This window comes from Clavelina lepadiformis, chromosome 2, assembly GCF_947623445.1.
Source record: "Clavelina lepadiformis chromosome 2, kaClaLepa1.1, whole genome shotgun sequence".
Classification (NCBI taxonomy): Eukaryota; Metazoa; Chordata; class Ascidiacea; order Aplousobranchia; family Clavelinidae; genus Clavelina; species Clavelina lepadiformis.
Genome location: NC_135241.1, coordinates 5455833 through 5481362, shown reverse-complemented (window position 1 = coordinate 5481362; position 25530 = coordinate 5455833). Strand labels below are relative to the sequence as shown.

The 25530-nt window shown below is 36.1% G+C and overlaps 2 protein-coding genes across 3 annotated transcripts; both read right to left on the bottom strand.

Annotated features, from left to right (window-relative positions):
* Positions 1 to 3147: 3147 nt before the first annotated feature.
* LOC143445304 (uncharacterized) lies at positions 3148 to 19582 on the bottom strand. Of its 2 annotated transcripts, XM_076944324.1 has the most exons (27): positions 18576 to 19582; positions 14925 to 14985; positions 14381 to 14507; positions 14172 to 14276; positions 13867 to 13948; positions 13623 to 13699; positions 13327 to 13464; positions 12954 to 13075; positions 12291 to 12383; positions 12072 to 12161; positions 11689 to 11812; positions 11368 to 11477; positions 11063 to 11216; positions 10681 to 10948; positions 10255 to 10394; positions 9745 to 9859; positions 9594 to 9666; positions 9172 to 9412; positions 8948 to 9017; positions 8714 to 8852; positions 6742 to 6929; positions 6167 to 6460; positions 5664 to 5793; positions 5375 to 5470; positions 5182 to 5257; positions 4425 to 4574; positions 3148 to 3826 (listed from the first exon to the last, which is right to left on the bottom strand). In XM_076944324.1, exons 1-27 carry the CDS (start codon positions 18626 to 18628, stop codon positions 3780 to 3782), a joined length of 3363 nt encoding a protein of 1120 aa, XP_076800439.1. In that variant the 5' UTR covers positions 18629 to 19582; the 3' UTR covers positions 3148 to 3779. The 2 variants fall into 2 exon arrangements, with proteins under 2 accessions (XP_076800439.1, XP_076800440.1); XM_076944325.1 differs by lacking the exon at positions 12291 to 12383.
* LOC143445306 (uncharacterized) lies at positions 17129 to 18565 on the bottom strand. The gene is made up of 2 exons (XM_076944327.1): positions 17373 to 18565; positions 17129 to 17266 (listed from the first exon to the last, which is right to left on the bottom strand). The coding sequence occupies exon 1, from the start codon at positions 18092 to 18094 to the stop codon at positions 17411 to 17413; it is 684 nt and encodes a 227-aa protein (XP_076800442.1). The 5' UTR covers positions 18095 to 18565; the 3' UTR covers positions 17129 to 17266; positions 17373 to 17410.
* Positions 19583 to 25530: the final 5948 nt, after the last annotated feature.

The following is a 25530-nucleotide window of genomic DNA, read 5'->3' as shown; positions in this document are numbered from 1 at the left end:
CGGAATCGGATTTCAGAAGATGAAAGTATTTGACAGCGAACCATTCAACAAAAAGGTGATTTACAGTATCTTGACGCGACAAACGCTTTCTGTTCAAATGTTGTTCTTGACAATCTTTATGTTCTTAAACAGATAAGACCAGAAGTGTTGAGAAAAGTTGTGAGTTACAAACAACACGTGGAGGTGAAGGGAACAACACAAAATAAGAGAAATGGTCTTCAACAAGCAAACATTTGAAAGATTCACATTATTTGTTACAAAAGCCTACGCAAAAGTATTTTTTACGTTAACCCCAATCGGTAGCGGTGGGGTTAACATATACTTACTCCCCATTCGGTGTGGAAGCTCCAATCAGTTGGAATAGAAATGCAAGACTGATATGTCAGTCAAGCGCTTAGAAAATTGGTATGGTTGAGCACGTGACTGGCATAAAATTATTATCGCACGATTATGTTGTATTGCTTAGCGCATCGAATAAAGTGGTAAGCACTAGACAATTATCGCGTCAAACTTCAGTGGCCTACGTGATAGTGAGCGGCTAAACTATGTAGTTCCGGAATAAAGAGACCCACTACAGAGAGTGCTTAGGCCCATTGACTCGTACATCAATTGTTTTCGCAGTTAGTAACGTATCTCGATACTCGAGCTTAGCTGAAGACATTAACAAATCATTGCTGGTAATCAGCAAGCGTATTAATGGTCTGTAATTGCCCGCTTGTGAATTTAATCAGCTGCCGTAGAGATTAAATTTACTTCTAAACAGAGCAATAGTAACGCGTTTTCATGTCGCTTAATACCGGTTACAAATGTTGAGAAAGTATTGGCCTTTATGAATGGTGTGATATATGTAAGTTACTTATTAATCAAGTTTGTTATGCGGTGTTTTTAGCATTTCCTTTTGGTTCGGTTAGTCATACATCAAACTGAAAGCAAGTAAATCATGATTTGATAGATTTTTATTTGCCTGTCCGTGTTTTATATGTCACAAAAACAGAGGTTGAACTAAAACAGAAGAAACCCAAAAGGTCCAACAAGGCTGTCCGTCTGCCGTTGTAGAATATACGTGCTCGTAAGTTTTGTAAAACAAGTTATTTCTCGTCAACAGACAGAAGCATATTCGCTACGGGCTAAGTTTGGTTCTTAGTGACGTAGGAACAAGCGAGCTTATTAAACAAAGCAGTCTCTAGGGAGTAAAGTTGTTGAGCTAACTATCGACGGTATAGCACTATAGCCTGACCGCTTAAAGATTTAAAGAGAAAACATCAACGTGAAACCGCGAGATGCCAAAAGCAAATGTTCATCGGCATGATGGCATAATATCGGTACCTATTTGTATTAGGTTTTAGACGAAGAAGTGATAGGCTTAAAAGAAAGTGGGAAACATAGAAATAATCGATACAACGGATAATGTGTGTCGCTACATATAAAAACGTAATTTGTGACTAAGTTGAACATATGTTGGTTTAGGTTGCGTTCGTTGCGTGATCGTAGCTCACTTTCTATTTTACAGAACATCATATAAATTGCGATTAATCTATCGTCTTATCATTTTCAAGAAATACAATAATTTATTAAAAGAATTATTAATATATAACAAGGATCTTGGGTCTTATAAGATATGGCTAGCTTCGACTCTTTGATATGTGGATGCTTCAAGAAACAAAAAGAAAAAGGAACAAAATACAAAGCGGAAGATGAAAACAAAAACGACAAGGATGACAACAAGGGTAACGAAACAGCCCCTCCGGTAGAAACGACTTCTCCTGGGGTGCCGTCATTTGGTGATGAGCCATTATTCTTCGGGGACAGCATCGTTAGATCTGCGGTAAACAGTTCCGGCGTCCGTAAAAAGCAATACCTGATTTCTAACTCACTCACTAACGAAAAATGGCACGTGGAATCTCCGAAGGATTCTGCCAGTATTGAAGTGAAATCAGTTAACACTCAATGGCACGTTTGGTGTGGTTCTGAATTTACGTATATGTTCGGTCTAAAAGATGAAAAGTCTTCAAAAAAATATTTGTACGTCTGTGCTAGTAAAAAAAAATTGAAGTTAAGGAGTGGAGATGAACCAACACATGACTTTCCAGCGAACGATGACCGTGTGTTCAGACACTCTGGACAAACAAGCACCAGCAAGACTTTGCGCCATTTAGCCACAGGAAAATGCGTCGGTTTGCGCAAAGGTAAAAAAAAGTCGAGGCTGGTTCTCTTAGAAAAAGCAGTTGAAAACACAGCTGTGGTCTGGAAGCTTCATTAAAGTTTAACTACGTAACCCAACACACTATAATTCAGTCACGCCATACGCTTTAAAGCCTACATAAAAACGGCATGGTGATCTTGTGCAAGTTTACGGAGCAGTGAACATTTTACTTTTCCGATATTCTTAAAAGGGAACTGCAGTGACAACAAAAAAGCCATTTTTTATAAATTATTTAAGTAATAGTGGAGATATCCAACTATCAAGTTTTTGGTTTCTTGCGGCAGCCTGTATTTTGTGCGTGTTGAAAAGTATTGATACGTAAACAGCATTACGTCACAAACTTTCATTGGCGATCGCGTTTAGCATATATGGTGAATTAGGCAAAGATATGGAATTTTGAGGTTACGATCTGATTATTTGCGCACGTCGATCGCCATTGAAACTAGTTAACATTAGTAACACTTTCATCTTCTAAGTTTTATAAGTTAAAATAATAATATGACTGTCACTGTACTTGCTTTTGTTTAATACTTTTTATCGTATATTTTCGGCGTTACCGAAATACTTTATATGTAGGCTAATTTAACCAATCATCATTTAATGTTTGAAATACTTGTGTAACAAACCTTTATTGCACATGTTAACGCTGTATATTGTACGTATGATCACTTCGTTTTTTTTTAGTTCGTCTGTTCTGCGAGTAGAGATGTATTATACTGCACAATTAAAAGTCTGCTTTTAAAAGGATTTAATTAGCCCAAAGCCTTATTTGCTCTTGTCGCACTACTTTAGGCTACTCAACTCATTTTGCTTCAAAAATGACCAGTGCTTGTGGTAGGTTATAATTGTTTCCAAGTGATATTGTAATTCCTTGTTATATACATGACTTCACGATGCTGAACCATCAAACGCTTCGAAATTGAAATACACATTTTCAAGTGAGTTCCATTTATATTCCATTTTAATGAGGCATTTAATACAAACAAAACAGCAATAACAAAATCATAACCTTTTCATAGATCAGATAGATTTCGCAGGTTCAATGCACAGACAGCGATATCAACTCGATGAAAATAACAATAGGAGAAATAATATATAGTATAATCTGCACCAACCCACTTCATCACTCTGTTAGATATAAACGAAGCAAACGGCATACAAGCTCAGTGAAAGAGGAAATATGCTTCGAAACAAATTGTTTAGAATATATTTCATTTAAAATGACAATCTGCATATAACGTAACGCGATATTAATTACCGTTTAATCTCTAACGCAATACTGCTCCATCCCTGGGTCGTTACGCGTGACCCAATTTTGGGTGGCCGAGCGATTTGGCTGGGTCGCCATGCAGGATTCGTAAGTCGTGTTTCACGAGTAAAAATTATGCAATTGCAATGCAATTATTATCCTGTAGCTCGTAACAAACACGGAAGATAAAAATGAAAAGTGGCGGTGTTTGTGGCACCTTGTTTTAGTGATGATTACGTAACAGTAACAAGATCTGCGGATTTGTTGATTGAGATGGGAACACGATGTACCATGGCCACGGAAGCACTAGCAGCCGATTTCAACATGTCAGTCATGCTCTGCACTCATCTGTAAAGCCACATGGTCCAGAAAACCTGTAAACAGCGTAGTCTGTCTGTAAAAGCTGAGCTGCATGAGTTAGTGTAAAATTACAATCTTGTTTAATGTGTTGCTATTAAGGTTGGAAAACGATCACTTAAAATCGGAGTTCGCACGTATTAAATTTAATTTGCTCAAACTTATAGAACAGTTCGATACTAATATCATTGCTGCTTGATACTTCCAACTAAAGAGTGTAGATTCAGCATAGGGGCAATGGGCAATTAAATTAAATTAAATGGGCAATTTAGTTCCTAATAAATCATTTATCAAAAACGTTTCCGAGGGATATTTTCAAATAGCGACACGGACATCTGCAAGCCGACTGTAACATTAAACTAAGCAGATTTAAATGATCTGGGCAGAGTTTTTTTTAAGGTTTGACTTTGGCGATCGCTATGAAATTTAAAAAAATCCCAACTTTTAAAAACTAACTGCTAATTTTCCGTTGTAGCTACAAGAGTGTAAATTTTAAGAGACCGTTGGAGAAATTTAAGAAATCGCTTCTGTTTCCAAAACACCGGATATGAGTAATCGCTTTTGATTTTTTTCGATAAACAAGTTCACACAATAACCTCTACCCGGTTAAATTACCTGATATAGAGACGCTCTGGTAAGGAGAAGGAAGCATGTTGTTCACCAAAGTTGTCTTTGACTCAAGTTGTTCTACGTAATTAGTCAACACTTGGTGGGGGGCAAAACGTTCCGGAAAACTCTCATCTCGAAGCACAGGACTTTGCGGCCCTTGAAACAAATGATATGGAAGATTAACCACAATGCATCAAATTTTGCTGAAATTGTTCATGTTTTCTATAATTTGTAGTTCTAAATTTGAATACGTCAGGTTTGAGACCGTCAGATTGTAAAAAAAGTATCCCTTAATTTTTTCTTGTTAAGCAAGCTATCGAAACAACCAAAAAATGGTTTTAAAGCAATTAGTAGAATAATTTTCTGTTTTCGCCAAGGTAATGCCATGATTTTAGGTGGCGTCCAAGAGCAAATGATTCTACTGCAGTGTTTCCCAACCGACTAAACAGTGCATTTCAGACTAAACAAAACGCTTTTTGCACACTACCGATTACCAGCTTGTTCACAAACAATGCAAAAACAAAATTCTGCAAAAAAATTTCGGTTGCCGACGGATGCAGAATTTTTTTTTTATTTTTTACTATTAAAGGGCGGCGCGATGGAAGAAGTTTAGTAACCACTGTTTGCATAAAAGCATTTATCGAGCGTATCCGCCAAAGTCATTAGCGAAAAGAAAACCACATGTTACTTTGTTTTATCGCTTTAAGTTTTGCGGTGAGGCGAATCACGTTTAAACGCAACTTCAAAGAGTACTACTTCATACTTGATATTGTTTTGGAACGTTCGCGGCGTTCGGAAGATGATGCGATTTCCTTCAAGTAAGAAGAGACGGTTTGCTCCTGTAAATCATGAAATTAGTTTTGCTACAAGATCTAAACGCTACAGTTTATTACACAATTCTTTAAAACGAAACTGTGTGTCATCAAGCGAGAAAATTCCAGCAGACTTAAACTCACCATTGGCGTGGAAGTTGTTCGTTTTCTTGACAGAGATTCTCCCGTAAGAGAAATGTCAGGTGAAAGGGGACAAAAGTTGACGTTTATGTTTATCTCCTGAAGAATGCAAATGTTTTTACTACAAACTGATGACACAAGTGGTAAGAAAATAACATTATAGCAAACGGGTTCCCGATTGTTGTCGATCTGTGCGCGAAAACGCGCCAAACAAATGAAGTAGAACACTAAAAATAAGCTCACAACTTGTAAAAGTAACTCCTGCTGAGAAGAAGCGGATGTGCTTCAATACCTTTAGACATGCTTTTGCAACATTCAGTTTCGCTTCGGGATGATTCCACAACAACAAGTCACCGAATGAACCAGCACCATAATCCACATTTAAACGTTTTGTCCGCTTCAGAATTGCCCGAACGATAGGACTAAACCAGAAATAATATTGCGATGAAGTATTATTTCTATCAGTAGTATACAGAAATCTACAAGTTTTACTTAATAAACATAAAAAAATTTAACTCAAGTAAAATCAACTTGCAACAAAGAGATATACGGACCTTTTAATTCAGGTTTTTTTACAAATACAGGAAATTTAACTCAGTCTGAAACAACGTCTGTAAATCGTAAAGCCAACAAAATCAATTATCAACAAGGTTGCTATGATCATAGCAAACATTATTATCATCGCATTGTATCCGGCAAGCAATTAATTCATTTAAAATAAAGCAAACCAATCTGTTTTGATTCATACCAGCACTTTCTACAAAAGCTTGTAGACGGCCTCATAAATCAACAAACCTGAAAACTTTTTTATTCCCCAATTCCTTTAAAGTTCTATCCACAAATCGGTCAGTAAGAAAGACCAATTCCTTGTCAACGTAATCGAAAAAACTCGTTTGCAATGACTGAACGTCGACTACATGCGCTTTACCATCAATGGACGTGTGTCTGGACAGCAGGCAGCAAAACGTGAGGCAAGTCACAAAGGTGTGAAAACCGTTTGGAAGGGGAAAACAAATCATGGTACAAACCAACTGAAACTGGTTCAGACCGAATAAAAGGTTCTGTTCGCGTGCACTCGCCGGTGAACATCTGTAAAGCATAAAGTTGCATTTACACCCAACAAAATTTAGCCAAGAACAGAATATGAAATCAGAAATCAAAGCAAAATTGTTTAAAACTGATGATCCAATTCGCGTAGGCCGGATACGTTGCACACAATTTTACTTTCTTTTGTCATTTCAACTTTGCGCCCTGCTGAGTTGAATTCGGTGCAAGCGCAGCTCAAGAAAGTTATAAACAAGTTTTTTTGTTTTGCTTTTGCTCTTCAATTATTGCATTGACCATGACAAGCTAAACGTGCATGCTCTTACAAGGATCTATCAAATCCAGGGACTCCGGATTTCATCATCATCAAGGTTAGAGTGTGGTAAACTGCTCGCAATTCTGATAGGACGTAATCGCGAGCCAACCTTGCCGGGTCAAGGGATGACGTAGAGAACTCATAACTGAACACATTGCGAAAGTGAGCGCTCAAGTGGTCACAGAGCTTCTCATTTGTCTGAAAGTGAATTTTCGGTTCAAATAAAATGTAACATGAAATAATGACGTTTTATGGAGGAAAGTAATCTTAGACCGTTATTAAGTTATAAGACCCATCAATAAGGAGGCGGGGAAGTGATTCATTTATGACCTGCAAGACAGGCTTCAAATTCAGAAGTCAGGTTCAAAATATGTGAAGTCATGACTTGTATAAAGTGAAGCCTGGGTCGAGATTGGAAAGGTCACGGTTCGTGTATAGTGAAGCCTGGGTCGATATTATAGAGGCCGTGGGTTCGATAAATTGAAGCCATGGTCGAGATTACAGAGGCCATGGGTTCTGTAGATTGAAGCCTGGGTCGAGATTGGAAAGGTCACGGCTCATATAAAATGAAGCCGGGCTCGAGATTGGAAAGGTCACGTCTCGGCTTATTATTAGTAGAAAGAAATTTTTCAGATACTTTAAGATTGCAGAAAACGCAATGTTTTCCAGGTAAGCTTTCAATTTTTCCTAAAACTTCTTCTTTTAAGCTCCAAAATACCGAAAAGAAATTCTATGTCAACTCCATCTATTTAAAATCGGATGAAAAAAAAAGTTTAATTTAATAATTTTGAATTTTCTGATAAATATTTGTTTATACACTATTAAAAGTTTTAATCAGTATATCAAAAGCATTCATCATTCTGACAAGAAAGGCTGATTCAGTCTACTGGTCATATCAACTCATGATAAATCACTCAATCATTCTTGCAGGCTCTCTCATTTTAATCTAACTACAAATAAATTTGCCAATACCCTGCTTTAAATTTCATGCATTCCATGCCATCCTTTCAGTATGGCCTATAACTACTGGTAAAGTAGCTACTACCCTAACAGCACCCGACTACCAGGTTACGGTAATCAATAAAAACACTTGGAATCATTATGTCAGTATATTACCTTGGGACCACACACCGGTATGTACCGAAAGACTACTATAGGCTACAACCTACTGTCATACGTTTAAGATAACTTAATAATAAAACAATATTAGCCTAGGCTTAGCCAACTTTCAATGCAATCAAAACCCATTGCTTAAAATACTTCAATAGGCCTACACACTGACACAGTAATTTCTTTAACATTAACCAGCGTCCACAGTCTCCCAGTCCTTAAAAAATTCAGAAAAAGAGCTCGACTTACCCTCCTGCCTTTTCATTCAGCCTATCTAACTTCAAACTCCAGGTCTCAATTCTATTCCAACTCACCTTTTTCTTATATCGACCCAGGCTTAATTTGACAGTACCCATGACTTCTGTAATCTCAACCCAGGCTTAATTTTATAAGAGCCTTGACCTTTTCAAACTCGACCCAGGCTTCAGCCTACAGAACCCATGACCTCTGTAATATCGACCATGACTTCAATTTATAGGACCGACGACCTGTATAATGTCGACCCAGGCTTCAGTTTGCACAAGTCATGACCTTTCCAATCTCGACCCAGACTTCAATTTATAGGACCCATGACCTCTTTCATCTCAACCCAGACTTCTCTGGTGACGCCTGTCTTTGCATCGTGGGTTGCAATAGTGGCCTGTAAGTTGTGGGTCGTATAGGGATTGGGTTGACTGCTATGAGACGTGACCTCAGAAAAGTGGCGCCTTTTCAAATTTTCATGACCTGGGTACGAAGTCATTAAATGATCACTTCCCCTATTTTCAATAAGGGGCCTCATTGGCAAAATGCATAAATAAAACCGACTTACAATGTAGAAAATATCTCTTTCTACTGTCACGCTTAATGAACTAAGTTAAAACTTTACTCACCAGAACCATTATGTTTTCAGATTTTCCATCCCTTTCAGCCTCATCCAAAAATGACAACATAGATCCCCATGTTAAGTTTCTGTCCACTTCAAGCAGATTGCTGTTTGATGACATCATGTCTCCACTTCTTAGGAAATCACTTTAAATTTTCGACAATTAATTTTTGGAGAAGAGTTATTAGTTATCAATTGAACAGCCTTTATTTCAGTAAGAAAAGTGTGTAAAACAAGTTACCTTTTGAATAACTTAGATAAACGATCTTGCAACATAGTTTGCTGGGAACTGTTCTTATCATAAAACTGACCTAAAGATAAAATCTGTTGAATTAATATTATCATGTAAATAAATTTTTGAAAATTGTCGTTTAACGCCACGGCATGACAATCATAACATATCTATTGTTTAACATTTAGAACAGTAAAATTTCTAAACTTTTATATGTGAGCTACAATACTAACCCTCCAAAGATCCATGAAGAATAGTAAGTTCTTCTCTGATACATTCAAGATCATACTCTGTGTAAGGTCCACATTTAGTGGCACTTAGTGTTCGATACCAAAGAGCCTCTCTGAACTCTTGTGTCAACAGAATGTTGGGTTGGCTCAATTTTATATTTTGGTCACCATGATCCACCACAGCAGGTCTTCTCTTAGCAGCCAACACTGGAGATCGCGGAGAGGAACTAATAGTGGCAATGTACTAAAAATAACAACAATCAATAAAGAGTGAGCATATTTAGACGGAAATTGTGTTTTATTGATTATGATTTATCGAATAGTAACATAGATATACAAATTAATTACATTGCATAGGCTTATAAGTTATACGTACCTAAGTTACTGCAAATTAAGCATTTAACTTGATTTAAACCCACAAATACCTGTTCAACTTGTGATTCAATTTCACGTTTTACATCCATGTATGCATAAACGGCTGGCTGAGCCTCAAAATCTCTGCAAAAAACAACACAATAACCAATAGCTATGTTACATAATCAGCAGTATAACTTGCAGGCAGGCAACATTGCATACTCATCCAAAATCATTCGGTGCAAAGAAGAGTTGGGAAGGGTGACAGGAAATAATGGAATCATACTAGGAGGTACTTCGCTGTGCTTAAGATCACCTATCTCCAAGCTCGTGGTCGCTAAGAACAATGCAAGTTTGTGAATGACTGTTTAAAACGAATAAGAGCTGGGATTGAAAAACAGCATAATTTTTTTAATATGAAAAATTTCACCTGTCACATTAAAAATGAGTTGTTTGCATCACTAAAAATAATAATTGCTGATGATTAGGTATTATATTGAAGAATTACAAAAAAAATTAAAACAAGATTAACATTCACGATTACTAGTTAATGAAGCTTGTTAGTGCTGATGTAAACCAATTTAATAATAAACTAAGTAGTCTCAAAGAAGTTTATTAAGTTTTCAAGTTCAACCATGACACAAGTATTAAACGTGATTTGTCATTCATTTACCAACAATTATTTGAAAAGATTAAACAGGATGTTAAAATAGATTTTAATGATTGACCTACAGATCAAGAGCTGTGCAAGAACTCCAGTTGCACCCGGATCCGTAGGATCTTGCATGATTGAATCACAGACTGATATAGGGGGGTCAGGTGAAAAATTGCTGCCTCTTGTTGAGAGCACCGCTTGTCGAGTAAGAAAAATCCTGTGTAAAATAAAAGTATGTTGTCGAAGTATTTTATCAACCCCAACTCCCAAGACATGATTCATTAAATTAGAAAGCATCTGTGACGTCATTAGAAAATCATCTAAGATGTTAAATAGAAGATCACCAACAAGTCGGCTGCGCTTTAATTTAAAAAATTATTTATTTAAAATTATTATTTAAAAATTAATTAATATGCTATCATAACGTATGATAAACGTTTATTTAGTTTAGCAGTATACAGAAAATTAACATGGAACAAGAACCATAAACAAATAATGTTAACCTATTTTTTGCTGTGAATCTGTGGTCAGATATTGCCTTTCCAATTCCGCTGTAATCAAACTGAATCAATATAAATGATGTGCTGGAGTGGTCATAGCAAACGGATGCATTGATTGAGTTAGGTATTGATGAAATTGAACAAACAGAATCAACAGAGTCACTCATAACACTGTGCTCTCTCGACTCGGGAAGGTCATCAGATTCATCAGGCCAGCTGTAAGGCATCAGGTATTCTAGGGATCGACCACTAAGCGCTGGAATAAAACTTTCTGCAAAAATTTTTGAAATGAAATGATGCTACTCGTACTAAATAACAATTTAAGATGACGTCACATTCTTACACACTTTGCTTAAAAACACAAACACAAAAAATATCTATCTACCTTGCAGGTGCATATGACAGAGCCCATTTTCCATTTTTTCAGTATCACACGACATACTCTCAATATCATAAAGGTGAACAAAGTGCCCTCTACAGTGAACCACAAGATTAGGTCCAAGAGGTATAAAACTTACTGGAACATTGCAACATGCCACCTATGAAGATAAACAAAATCTAAACAAACACTTGCAATGCCACATAGCATACTATAAATTTTATTTATATAAACTCATTACCAGTGTCGAATACATATTTCAGAACAATACACCCAATAAAACTAAATCAGAAGAAACTCTTCTTTCTTACATTATATGGGCAATGCATAACAATATCTTTGTTAAGGACAGCGATGCTATAATTCCATTTTGGTTTTGTGTCATCTAAAGGAATTTCTTGCCAGCAAAGGCACATGGAACCTAAAAATACATTGTTCACTGTGGCTACATTATGGTTTAGCTTGAACAGTGTTTCTCAACCAAATTTTATCTGACCGAAACTTGATTGTATACAAATTTCACAACATGACTGTGACTTTTAATAGACTACAAAAGTATTTTGACTCAAGTACATAGAACCAAAGAGCAGACTATAAACTTATAGTTAATAAAAATTCATGCTACTTTTTACCTGATTCATTAAATAAACAAAGTCTCATGTTGAGTTCAGGGCCTGATATGGAAGGATCCATTTCTTTAAAAGAGCACAAAAAACTTTTGCGGCGTATCATACGCTTTGAAAATCCAATATCAAGCTGCAGAAAGAAACATCACCCAATCTTTTAACATTGTTCACAATAGAAACATGCAGCAAATCAATATTTACACCGTTTCCTTACTTTGAAAAAATTTTAAACAACAGATTTTAAATGAAGTAAATAGTGAGTTCAGATAGAATCAACTTGTGAATTCACCAACTGGTAATTAATCAATCCCAGGTAATGATGGTTTCACCAAAGTGTGACAATAATTTAGCTTAAGATTAAAAATAAATTCATTTTTATTTTTGCTCACATCAACATCCAACACTTTTTGTCTGGGCATTGACGCAAAAAACTGCACACAATTAAACTGGAGTCGATTACCAAGTCCTGAGGTATGAACCTGTTAATATACAAAATTGGGTGCACATTACCAGTTCACAATACAAATAATATTCCATTTCCATCCATCCAAAATAGTGAAAGTTAACAAAAAACTGGTAAATGTAACTATGCAGTTTCTGTATATCACCTTAGTCTTTTTTAAATTTCGAACAGGTACAACATAATACAATCGTTGAGTAGGTGCATGCCATTGACTCCACACAACATTATTAGCAATCAACTGCCAATACAGGAAAAAATTATTAAAACAATTTTATATTGTAAACTGTAGTTCAGTTTACATGTATAGTGTTGCCATTTTATCTGATTAAGTTATTCATGGGCCATGGCTAATAAACATGCTAGTAGACATCAGGGTTGTAACCAAGTCATTTTTTTTCTGACTCAACCAAGTCAAGTCAAGTCATGTTGAGTTGTGACTAGAGTTAAGTCAAGTCAATTTTAGTTGTAACTCGAGTCAAGTCAACTCAATACCTTTCAATGCAAAAACTATTTTGACGTCACATTATGCGTTGCTTTAAATTGGTTGCAATAAAGTCATAACTGTCTACAAAATAGTATGGTTGATGCTTTTTACAAAAAGTTGTGATTTGTTTGAAAATTCCCCATTTTTGTTCTGGAATTTCACTTGAATCAAGTCGAGTCATTTAGGACTTTTGAATCGAGTCAAGTCGAGTCATCAAAAAACGTAACTCAAGTTATTACAACACTGGTAGACATGATGCTATATTTTAACACTTAAGCATTCCAGGTGATAGCATTAAAGCATCTGAAATGGGTGAAATCAGACCTCTGAATTTGGCTTGCCATATACCCTTGAGTGGACCATTTGCGTTTGATGTGTACAGGCAAATGCTGACGGTAGGTTTGTTTTATTTGTATTTTTGTTTTCAATAACAATGTTGTAAAGACCTGTAGGAAAAACAAAAATGGTAATTTTTATACTAATAACCTGATTAAAATATGGTTTAGCGAGTACAGAAACAGATTGGGCTGGACATTTAATTGAGACTAGACTTCTGTTTGATTATTTAGTTAAAAAATATTTCAAACAAATAATTAATTAGTGATTACTTTTCCTGTGCACAAGAAACGTTTGTATCAAAGTTTAGCAGCTACAGAAATACTTATCCCAGCTAGGCAACTGTATACAATATACATACCTATTGATTCTTTATACATGGTGAGAATAACTTCATAATGCATTAGCTTCAGATCCCCACTGTATCGCTCTTTATGAAAGTCGGTAAAAATTACTTGCTGCTTTAGTTTTCCATCGATGTTAAACTTCATGAACCAACCTACATAATGAAAATATTAAAATATGTTTAATTGCACATTTTTCTGGGATTGTGGAAGACAGCATGTTGTATTATTTGAATGTTAAAGCTCTAATCCTTTGGAATGAACATTGAATTCATGAAAAAAGCCATAATAGAAAATAAATACAATATTTAACCTGTGGGATAAACTTGAGCAAGATAGGATTTGTGAATTATTATCTGTGGGTTGATACTGCAACCAGCTTGGCTTTCTCTAAAAACAAGAATTTATGAATCATTAACCACACAAAAGATAACACTATGTTATATTTATACAACATACATATAAGTGAATTGAGCTGGCAGCTTGATATCCTAAAAACTTTACATTAAAAAAACAAATTAGCCTGTCTACTAAACATCTATCAAACCACTAATTACCCCGAATAAATGCGATCCTTCAAAACACCATCATCTTGGATTTCATTACTATCCAGCCAAACTGATCTAAACGGATGGGTATCTACAAATACAATAAAGATCATACATTGATTAATACAGAAACGTTATTATCATCACTCATCATATCTTATTTTTTTATTTTGAGCCAGGCTCTATTCCCCTTCATTTCACACGTACCGGTAAGCTGTGATAAAAAAAATAAAAATGTGAACCGAGTTCAGTACCGGTAACAGTTTATGGAATTATTAATCAAATAAGGTATAAAGAAAATTTGTTTATGGTACCTTCAATTTCTTTTGACAAAAATCCAGCATTAATGGCATCATTTCCTATTACAATATCAAAATGTTTCCTCTTACTGGAAGTTTGTTGGAACTGCACTGTGAAAGCTATTGAAAACAGAAAAATTCTATTATAATTACTGAACATCCAAATTAATTCATGACAATATTAAAGAACAATAATTGTTTCTAACATAGCTTAACCAACTTACCAATAAGTTGATGATCCGTGGAAAGAGATGCGCTGGCAAAGTCTACATAATGCTTGGATATCAACATGACTTGATCAACGTCATTGCTTGGGTTATAATGTCGAATGTATGTTGGAGCATGTGGAATCTAGAAAATAATGTACCATTGCAGTGCAGCATGCAGTTTTAACGAGTGCTACACTAATTTCTGCCATGACTGAGCACAAGGATTTCCGCTGAATCAGTGCTTGCTGGGCACATGGTTCTGGCATTTCATCCATTTGCTTTTACAATCTATCGGCAACTTATCATTTGCTTCTTATTATTTATCCATCGGCAACTTATAATTCCCAGATTCGTACCGAGAGAAGATAACATTTGGCTAAAAGATAGCAGTGGAGTGTAATTAAGTGGTAACTACAGTTAACTGTAACATGCTTCACTACACGTTAGGTTAGATTCAGGGCTCTAATAGTAGTTACTTAATATATATCCCATAGTCATACCCAAAGATGTAATATCACGATAATAGGCTCTTGAACAAAGTATAGAAATTCATACTAACCGAAATAATGTGTGGCGTCCATGAATACAAAAATGATCCATCTTCACTTTGTGAAAGTACCCTTAATAAATGTCATAATTAACAAGGTAACTCTAAACATCTTAAACACAAATCACACTATATCGAAGGCATACTCAGTCATACGATTCAAGGGGATGTGCTGGGTTCAAAAAAACTTTGTTAATAGTCAATAACTCTGTCAATAGTTTGGCTTCCCCATCTGTTACAATATACCATCTATTCAACTAATGTTAATTGTTATGGAAACATTTTACAGGTTTGAAAAATCCATTCCTAAACCCCAACGCTTGTTGCTAATTAGTTCAAATTTTACAAAAAGCAATGTTAAAACAAGTTTGTCTTAAAATAAGATATGCAATATGCAGTTAAAATGTCCAAGTATGTTTCACGTGAAACACATTACTCATGCAACTAACAACAAAAATTTCAGTAACAGCACCACCTGTTTCATGTCATTGCAAACCAAAAATTATTCTATTTGCATGAGGAAACATCTGGAAGAGTGTCAAATCATTTAAGTAAACGTAAGCTAGTGAGAACTGTCATGTTTTTCTGCCAACTCTGTGAATTTTGATGTAAAATATCTGCATGAATACATTAGCTATACACATAAATATTTTTCTTGTTTTAGTACCATCTTGTTGTAGCACTTATGCTACAGATTCAAAACTGCCCACTTGAGAATAACTTTGCATTGGGATACTGTAGGCTGACAAAGTAGTAGTTTAACGCCTTAAAAATGGTGTTTTGCATGATTGCATTTATGTGATATTTTCTAAAATAGAGGAAATTATTTTCTTGATCATGTACCAAAATCAAATTGCTAAAATCTGGGCAACACTAATTTGTGGTATGAGTGATGTCACAATGATGAACTGTAAATATGGAAAATGAAAAATTATGGCATAAAAAATACAGAAGCATACAACCAAATGTCACAATTTTGGTAGCTAGAGTCTAGCATACAAATGCTTTATGAATATAATAGAAGGGAAAACCATTTTCGCACTAGCTTGTTAGATTTTTAGACACATGCTTTTTCATACAATCATCTGCACAAAAGTACAGTACAAAACATGTGTATCACGACACTTAAATATGGTCCAGAATATATTCTCTTCTATTGCAAAATACCTATAGCTTTTGTTTCACTAAAGCGACGACTCCAACAACACAATCATTTGGCAATAGTCTCGTGGATAGATGGCTTACTGGGGTACTCATATAGTCCCAAAAATCAGGAAACATCAGATGGAAAAATATTTGCATGAAAGCTTTGCGAGTTTTAACGAAATGTATTTGTATGATGTGTGGCATATAAATGCCAGGATGTCCTTCTTATCACAGGAATTTATAAAAAATCATTATTAATCAGCCTCCTGCCAATAATGATCCCAACAGTGAAAAACACTTCACAAGATAGACCAAGAAAAAATCAGCGTACTCATTGTCAACAATCAGCATGGGAGGCGCGGGACTTTCAATTCTGACATAAACAATAATGCATTTAACTTTGTGACAAACTACAAATAATACGTTCTGACAAGTTGCACAATATTTACATAGAAATAGGACCTACTGGAAAGTATGGCAGTTTTTCGTCGAGAGCTCGTGTGTGCAAAGACACAAATTTTGGCATAACGGAATGCATCAAAGTCTTAAGTCTTTGTTTATTTACAAGAAACTGGTGTTAAAACAACCAGCTTTTCTTTGTTTGACCATTAGAAATCGGTGTGCAGACAAAAAACATTCAGTGTGCACGTCGATGAATCTCATGCGTGCAGCTGCCACACTTTCCACCAAGTTTCGGCGGAAAACAATTAGCCTAGGCCTAAAGCTTTAATACTGCAAAGAAGTAAAATATGGAACCAATTTTTTTTGGTGTAAATCTCCCTGTGCTTAAACGCAAGCTTTCCATACATGCTTTGAAATCACACACACTGCCATGTGATGGGAGCACTCCCAGCAATTGAGAACACCTACCGTCAACCGGGGTTACTATGATAAGATTCAGGACATTTCTTTGCCTCCTCTCTCACATGTTGCTCAAAAAGGGTCTGTTTCTTGAATGAGTAACACTTTGGTCCTAAGCTTCTCAAAAAAATAGAAAAAATTCATTTTTATGTTTTCACACTTTTTTTATTCAACTTTAAAAAATTATCGTAGTAGCCCCTGGGTTGGGGCTACTACGATAATACATTGTAAATACCTAAAATGTTCATTGTAGCCCTCCCTTGGGGCTTTTCTAATAGTTTTTTGCATTAAACAAAACATCACAGCAATAAAAAACATAAGTGTCAAAAAAACATTGTTAAGCACAGCTGCAATAATCGGAGGCACTCAATCCACCATTGTCTCTGAGGCAGATTTTGTGATACCACAAATCACAATTGTCACATCCCTCCCAATCCACATCTCTGCTTCTACCTCGTGGAGGGTCCAAGAGGTTGCAGATGACGCAAACTTCATGATGAAATTGCTGCTCCTGGAGTTATCTTGGGACCACGTTTTCTTGATGCTGTTTGTCTTGGTGAAATATATTCCTCAAGCATTGTGGCGACTGCATTACCAAGCACTTTTTGAACTGGCTGAGAATTGGCAGGTGGCAGTCGCTTCAGCACTTGCTCTCGGTCTTTTGGGAAAATTCCACAGGCTTTAAACCCTGCGACCAAATTTTGCTGCTTTTCGTTCAACCCATCACAGAGTCTTTTGAGCAACATAGGAAAAATATTTTTCGGAATGGAGTTTTTGGAACGACTCTCTTTCCTCCATTCTGCTAAAATTCGACGCCACATTCGTTTACCTGGCCCAAAGACACTGACGTCCAATGGTTGAAGGAGATGCGTCGCATTCGGAAGCAGGCTAACAAACTTAATGTCATTTTCCTCACAAGCCTTCAAGACTGTTTCACTAAAATGAGAGGCCAAGTTGTCACCCAGCATAATCTTGGTACCTGGAGTGTCCTTGACAGCTTCCAGAAACAAACCAAAAAACCATTTTTCAAACAAAGAAGCGTCAAACCAACCACTCACGGAATGGTCGTATAAAGCATTTTGGGGTCCATTTCGAGTCCACTCTGCATAAAGATTCTTTGACTTATAAACAGTCATTGGTGGCAAAAACTGCCCTGCACCATTTCCGCAAAACATTACGCTTATAGCCTGTTTGGACGAGGCTATTTTCCTTTCTACACGTCTCAGTCCGCCATAGTAGTATTACCATAGTTATTACCATAGTAGCCCCCAAAATCAAAGTAGCCCCGGTTGACGGTAGTTTATAGTTTTATATTCATGGACGTGCAAATTATATAGCATGTAGGTCTAGCCTAGGCTTTTATGCGTATACAGATATACATATAAGCCCAACTGGAAAGTAAAGCAATTTTCGAAGAGAAATTTTGCGTGGAATGACGTAAATTTTGGGGTGATTGGTAGCACTGAAGAGTCGATACTTTGCTTATTTAATATAAATTGGCGTTTCAATTGCCATTTTTTGTTTATTTATTATAAATCAGAGTAAATATGATAACTCTTGTGCAGGTACCATATTTTCCACTACATGGCATATCGGGTAGGCCTAGCCTACTTAAGTAATTAGCATATGATAGCGCCTATAGCCAGCTAGCAGTACCTTAAGATATTTCCATTGTTTGAAGGAGTCCAAAGAGTAGTGTTAGTAAGCATGTTGCTTGTACGTACATAAAGTAATCGACGGCAATTTTTCAAATATCACAATGTCCAGTTTAAATAGCAGTCCCAGTAGTAAGTCAAGCGCGAGCAACCTTGGCCTAAACAGGTAGAGAAGTGTGGAACAGATCAACAAAAACCACTGTTTAGCAGTTTATTTACTTTCTTCATTAGTCAAGCATGAAACAAAATTTCTCTGACACAAAACGTGACACTTAGAACAAATTAAAAAAATTATTTTCGAGTGAAAAGGGGCGCGTGTTGAAAATGGCGTCTAAAAATCGCTCCTAACAAAACTTTCGATAAAACGGAATACTATTAAAACATTTTTACGAAGAAATGACTCTTAACCGAGATTAACACTAAAATTACGCTAAAAACATTCCATACAATGTTTACAAATTTTGTCTTCACAAGCTGGCACAGCATTTTCACAAAAATCAGTCAAATTTAATATGACCATCATATCGGGTCTTCTTCATTGCTGGTTGTGGCCATTTTAAATCAATGATTTTCTTTGGACACATGTCTCTATATAGACTAAAGACATTGCTTTTTTCTGATATAGGCAGGGTTGCCATACCGTCCTTATTTCTAAGATTTGTCCTTATTTTAAAGGTCCGTGTCTTAGAAAATATGTTTGTCCTTTTTTCTAAGAAATGTCCTTATTTTCACTTTCGTCCTTATTTTTAGGGCGAAGGTGGGCACTTTTGTCCTTATTTTGAGCATTTTGTCACCTTTACGATACCATTTTGTACCAAAGAGATACCAAAATTATGAACATGCAGATAGTGTCTTGTTTTTTTTTTTTTTTTTTTTTAGGAACATTGGTTGCTTTCTCTTGTTGTACACTGTTTAAGGTGGTATTCCTCGTTCATTTTCTAGTCGTCCTTATTTTTGAGTTGAGACTGATGGCAACCCTGGATATAGGCCTAGTGTATCGTAATATGTTATTGTAGCATAGTTATCGTAATCGTGATAGTGTGTATACGCCATTTTGGGCGTATCTAGTATTCATCACAGATAGCATAGTTAAAGGGAATGTAGGGACATGATTCCCTAATTTCAATATTTAACTTTTAATATTGATGTTTACAATATTTGATTCCTACGGTCTATCTTTTGGTGAACTTGTGGGCCTTAATACTGTGCCCTCTCTTGGCCACAGAAACGAGATTCCGATCCCTAGGATGTTTTTGTGCGGATTTCTTTAACCGTCCATTTTTTTTACACTTAAGATATTTATTTTCATTTCAATCAAACCATAGCCTATTACTTTATATATTTATTTTGGTTTGTAATATCCTTGATTTTAATGTTAGGGAACATATTATGACATTTTTATATTTCGCTTGTGCACTACTCGTGTAAGGTATTACACAATGAACTTATCTGTCATAAAGTCCGCATATGCTGGCGGTAATTGTTTGAATATGAGCGAGGACGATAGTTGGTTGGTAACTTGTTTTGCTTCTGCTTCGATAGATGAGTTCTCATTTCTCAAATTTGCGTGACTATGCTGTTAGTTGCTTGATTCTGTCTATACAAATTACTAACTTATAAAGTTCCCATTTTATTTATTATAACACAAAGGTTTTCACCTTCGGGCAAAGCTTACTGACTGTTACATAGCGCTGTAGTAACCAGTGAAACCAATCACGTAAAAAGGAAAGATTGAAAACATTACATCAGTATTTATATGTGACACACCAGTTCAAGCGAGGAAATTATCTGACGTCATTAAGGAAAACTCAAGTCTGGTAAACACTGAATTCCAAGTTCCCCAAATTAAATTCCAAACGTCTCGAAAACAACTCGTGACTCGTGACGTAATCGTCACAATATCCTCTGCATCTTCCAACAGTGTCGCCTAGTTGTTTCGTTGTTTGTGTTAGTTTGGCCTTAAATTCGTTAAATTTAGGAATTATTTTATGGGTTTGGTGGCCATGTTAACCTACCATCTTATAGCACAATTCTATTATTGTTATCTTGCATGTTTTATGCCCTTAGACTTTGCTACTTTTCCCTGCTCGTTAATTGTTCGTGAACATGTGTTTTATTGTCCTATTTTTTTAACTTTCGCTCCGCACAGTTAATGGCGAAAAAAAAGCAATACAATACGATACAATCAACATCCCATGATATTTGTTTTACGATATTCGTAGAGTGCTAAAAGTAAAACATATCTTGTATGTTTTAAATCCTTATAGGCTTTGCTACTTTTTCAAGGGTTAGCATCTTAAATTTCGTTCCCCACAGATATTGGCGAAAAAATAAATAATACAAAAAATACAAAACAACTGTTGTATAAAAATTTTGACAAAACCGTTTCCTAAATTTTTACATACCTTTTGCGTAATCATTCTACTTCATACAAAAAAATTGTTGTTTGATTTCTATCGCTTAACTTTGGTGTCACGTGACCGTAGAGGCGGTAATGGAGTGGACAACTGTAACCAGCTATGGTTTGAGCAAGCGACATTAAATACTTAGTACAGTACAACAATTTAAATACTAAATATAACAATATTCAACAATTTGTGAAATTGCTGGACCGTAAATTTTGCGTAAAACAGCCTCTGTTGTTGCATGTTTATGATGTCTCAGTAAAGCTCATTGGTTTATGCTCGGCCAACGCAAGGGACCCTTAAGCCTTCTGTAAAGTCTGCTTTCAGTGCGCTGGACGAGTGAGCCAATATTTGCGCAACGCCAACGCAGTACCTATAATATAGAACATAAGGCAATTCCAGCACAGAAAACTAATACAGAAGCCAACTTTTTCCGCAAGTGTAGTTAGGCGCATCAAACAAACTTTTCAGTAAGGAAATAGTCTTGACTCTTGACAGTCATAATTAGGCTACACTTACTCCAACTTGAAAGGTAAACAAGCGAAGAAAAAGGATCGTAGTTGGGAGCATGATATTGAAGTGTTTTGCCTCCTGTTCCACTGAGCAAACTTCAATTCGTGTTTGCCAATTTCCTTTTTATTAATGGCAGGTTTGCAAATACTCTAGTCTACTTTAAAAATGACGATGGACATCATCGACTTAATGGCAGGCAGCAGGCAAGGCTATAAGAGTGATATAACATTATATTTTGTACTGACTGTCGGTCAGATGCATATGAAATATCGCCCTTTGTAATGCAAAGCCTAGATCTAAAGATAAATTGAAGAGGAATATAAAAAATGAACCCCATTACGAGTGCTTAAATACATAACTTTGGTAAAACCAATGATTGGTATAGCCCAGGGGTGGGCAACCTTTTTGAACCCGAGAGCCGCTTTGGTTGTTATATTTTTACTGACAAGCCAAGTCATAAGAACTTATGACATCATAAATAGTTTATGTCGTTTAATTGTTCCATATCTGCATTCCTCAATCGAAAAATATCATTAAATTTGGATAATTAACAACTTGTCATCAATGCTGGCCTAAATAAGGAAAAGAAAAAGAGAAACGTTCATAAACAGTACTCTTGGTAGCCTTTACAATTTTTTTGAAATTTTACGATACGACTAGAAGAGCCACAAAAAACATGCCGGAGAGCCGCATGCGGCTCGTGAGCCGCAGTTTGACCACCCCTGGTCTAGCCTAGGCCTATAGACAGTTTGAATTCATGGTAGTTAGTGTAAGTTTGCTAAAACCTGGTATCCCAACCAGCATAGAAAAAACTTTTGTGGCTGCCTTGGTCAATTGCTGATTACCCAGGTAACTCTACTGGAAAGTTTGTCTTTGTCCAATAGTTACCATCTTTCAAAATAAGACATGATATCATAATACAAACAAAATTACAAGTGAAATGTGTGAATTCACTTCAGCAACTACAAACTCATGTTGGCCTATAAGTTCTGTGTTTACTGCATTTTTAATCCCAACTTTATTGAAAAATATTGATATTGTATAGTCTTATATATTATGCAACTTTAGTTAATAAAACAACTCCAGTTACATATGCTTTGAGGTTGTTGCTTTGGTTCGTAACTGTAGAGAATGAGCTTACCATACACATGAAGATGTACTCAGGTTACAGCTTGATGTTGAAAAGTATTAATATCATCAATCACTATAGTAACAGTCAAACGAAACCAAGGTAATAAAATTAAAAAAAAATTATTTATAAATTTATAACCAAATTGCTTCACCTATAGTACTTTTTTACTTCTGTGTGGTTGTTTCCTCATTATTTGAAAACAATTAAAGAGTGAGTATTCCACGGAAAGTAGGTCACACAGCACGTTGTTAAAAATGGGTGGATAGGTTAAGAGAATCGGTATGCAAAAAAGTTGATTTTCATTATTTAAAGTTTTGTTGAAGTTAGAATTAAATTTGAAGGAAGATTTAGGTTAGGTTAAGGTTGCTAAATTATGTGTGACATTTACGTTAAGTTAACAAGAAACTAAAATATAGCTTCAATTGCACAAATTTTTCCGGTAAAATTGTAGCAGCCAAAAATTTTAATGTGCTATTCACAAGCTTATATGGTATATTACTGTACAGTCGAAATCGGTTAATCGCATAGTCCATTTGCCAAGCTTTTTTATGCGATTAACCGATGTATGCGTTTCCTACATTTTCTCCGCTATTCTCTTTTAAACACCGGCGCACGCATTCTTGCTCCTCCGCCGATTTTTGGAATGACACAATGCATTATGACGCAACAAGTGAGCTTCCTTCTTTTCGATTTCGACACAAAAAAAAACGAAACAAAAAGGGAAATCAATTTTTATTAAAATAACTCTCAGTTGTAGTTTTCTCAATTTAGTTTGTTTAATATTTTCCGATATGTTGTTAAGCAGTTGCTGTTCCAGAGAAAAAAATTTGTCCATGTCCATTCCCTGAACATTTAGTCACCGATGGATTGTGTGCAGTGCGTCAAGCACTTCTTTGTTTTTTGGCGGAATGATAGCAACTGCATCACAGCTTTCATCTGCTTCTTCATTGTCTTCTCGACCCTGGGTCACTTCATCGCATAGTTCACTGTTGGTTTGAATGCCGGCTACTTCAAGGTCATCGTCTATGCGTACGTATTCATCATAATCTTTCTCAGTGAAAGCCCGTGGAATTTCAGCAGGTGGGAAGCCAAGAAAGGGCTCATCAGAAACAGCTGGTGTTAAGCCCCTAAAAAAGCAATTTTGAATTGTTTCCTTGGAAACGTCCGTCCAGGCATTGGTGTTGGATCGGTAAATTACCGGAAGCGTTTTCACTCCCCTGAAACTACGTGGTTTAGCAGATTTGCAGACAACGAAAAGTTTTTCTTTTATCTGAACCATCCATATTCGATGTTAGCAAAACCCGTTCTTTTGACTTCTTCCCACCGGAAAGCTTTTCATTTTTAAAACACATTGTTCCTTCCGGTAGGGCACAATAGTAAAGACCTGTCTCATCACAATTGTAAATCTCTGAAGCAGCGTAACGGTCTTGTATGCGGGGCCACACAGATGTTATCCAGTGTTCAGCTGCTTCAGAGTCGTGATCCTGTTTTTCTTCATGTTGTCTATTAAAAACAATTAAATTTCGTTCTCTCCAGCGCTGTATCCAGGCAGGTGATGGATCGAAATCATCATTCATCAGCTTTCCCAAGTCTTTAGCCTTTTCAAGCAACATGGGGCCACTGATAACAAGTCGTCTACTTTTAGCTTGCTTGAACCAAAGCAGTAAAGCCTCTTCTACATCCGCATGTGTGCTCACTCTTGCTCTTTTCCGCGATGGGTTTATGTTGCCTTGATGTGCGGATAAAAGCTTCTGCTTCGTCTTCCAAGTGCGTGACACTTGGGACTGTGAAATTCCAAACTCCTTGGCAACTTCGCACTGAGATGCTTTCTTTTCCAATTTTTCAATAACAAGGATTCTATCGGACAGACATAAATCTTTTCGCTTTGCTGGCTTACTATTTCCTGGCATTTTATATCGTATACGTAGGCTACAGTACAGTACTGTACAGGTATTCTATGTTTCTGCAGTGGTTTGCGCTTAGCGACGTAACAATCCTTAAATAAAAATTAGTCTTGTTGTTCTATTGTGATGTAATGATCCGTAACAATCCTTAAATGAAACGTAGTTTTGTGGTTCATAATTACTGTAGAGAAGGCCTTTTTTCGTGAAGTTTTACTTTATTGTTCAAATCATTTACGTGCTACTGTCTCTATAGCCTTCAGCCTTGCAGTGAATTTAATCACAGCTGTCTTTAATTCACAACTGCTGTCTTCAGTGTCTTGTCGTGTATTTAATCGCTGCGGGTTATGGGAGATCTTGCGATGATTTTTGTTTATTGGTGAGGATAATCTTCAGCAACTTAACACTTCATCAAAGGAAATATGCGGTTAAGTGATACAAGTCTACAAATCAATCAAGAATTCCTATACGATTAACCGATTTATACGATTAACCCTTATGCGATTAACCGTTGAATTTTCTTCACAAGTGAATGGGAATGGTTTGGGATTATGCAATGCTATGCTATAAAGCGATTTATGCCTTTAACCGATATGCGATTAACCGATTTCGACTGTATATGTTAAATTATTGATGCGATATCCATCGACAAGGCCTAAACAATATAGGCCTATATATACTTGTCTTTGTTTAGTGGTCCTGGTGTAGGAATAGCTATTCTGATACCATGCTATACCAATACCACCATTCAGTATACAGTACATTCACGTTACATGTGCAAGTACAATATATGCTACGGAAGAAAATATAAAATTGTAGGTAGCCAGGAAAAGTTGTTTAATTCATGAATTACTCCTGAATATTGAACCTGTGAAATAAAAAATCTCTATAGATGAATTTTCTATGAATCTGCTTCGTGTGCCGCAAGTTTAAATTTTAGTGTAAGTTACTGTACACCTTTGAATGCAATGAAATTTGAAAGTTTGATACCTTGTTGTTATACAG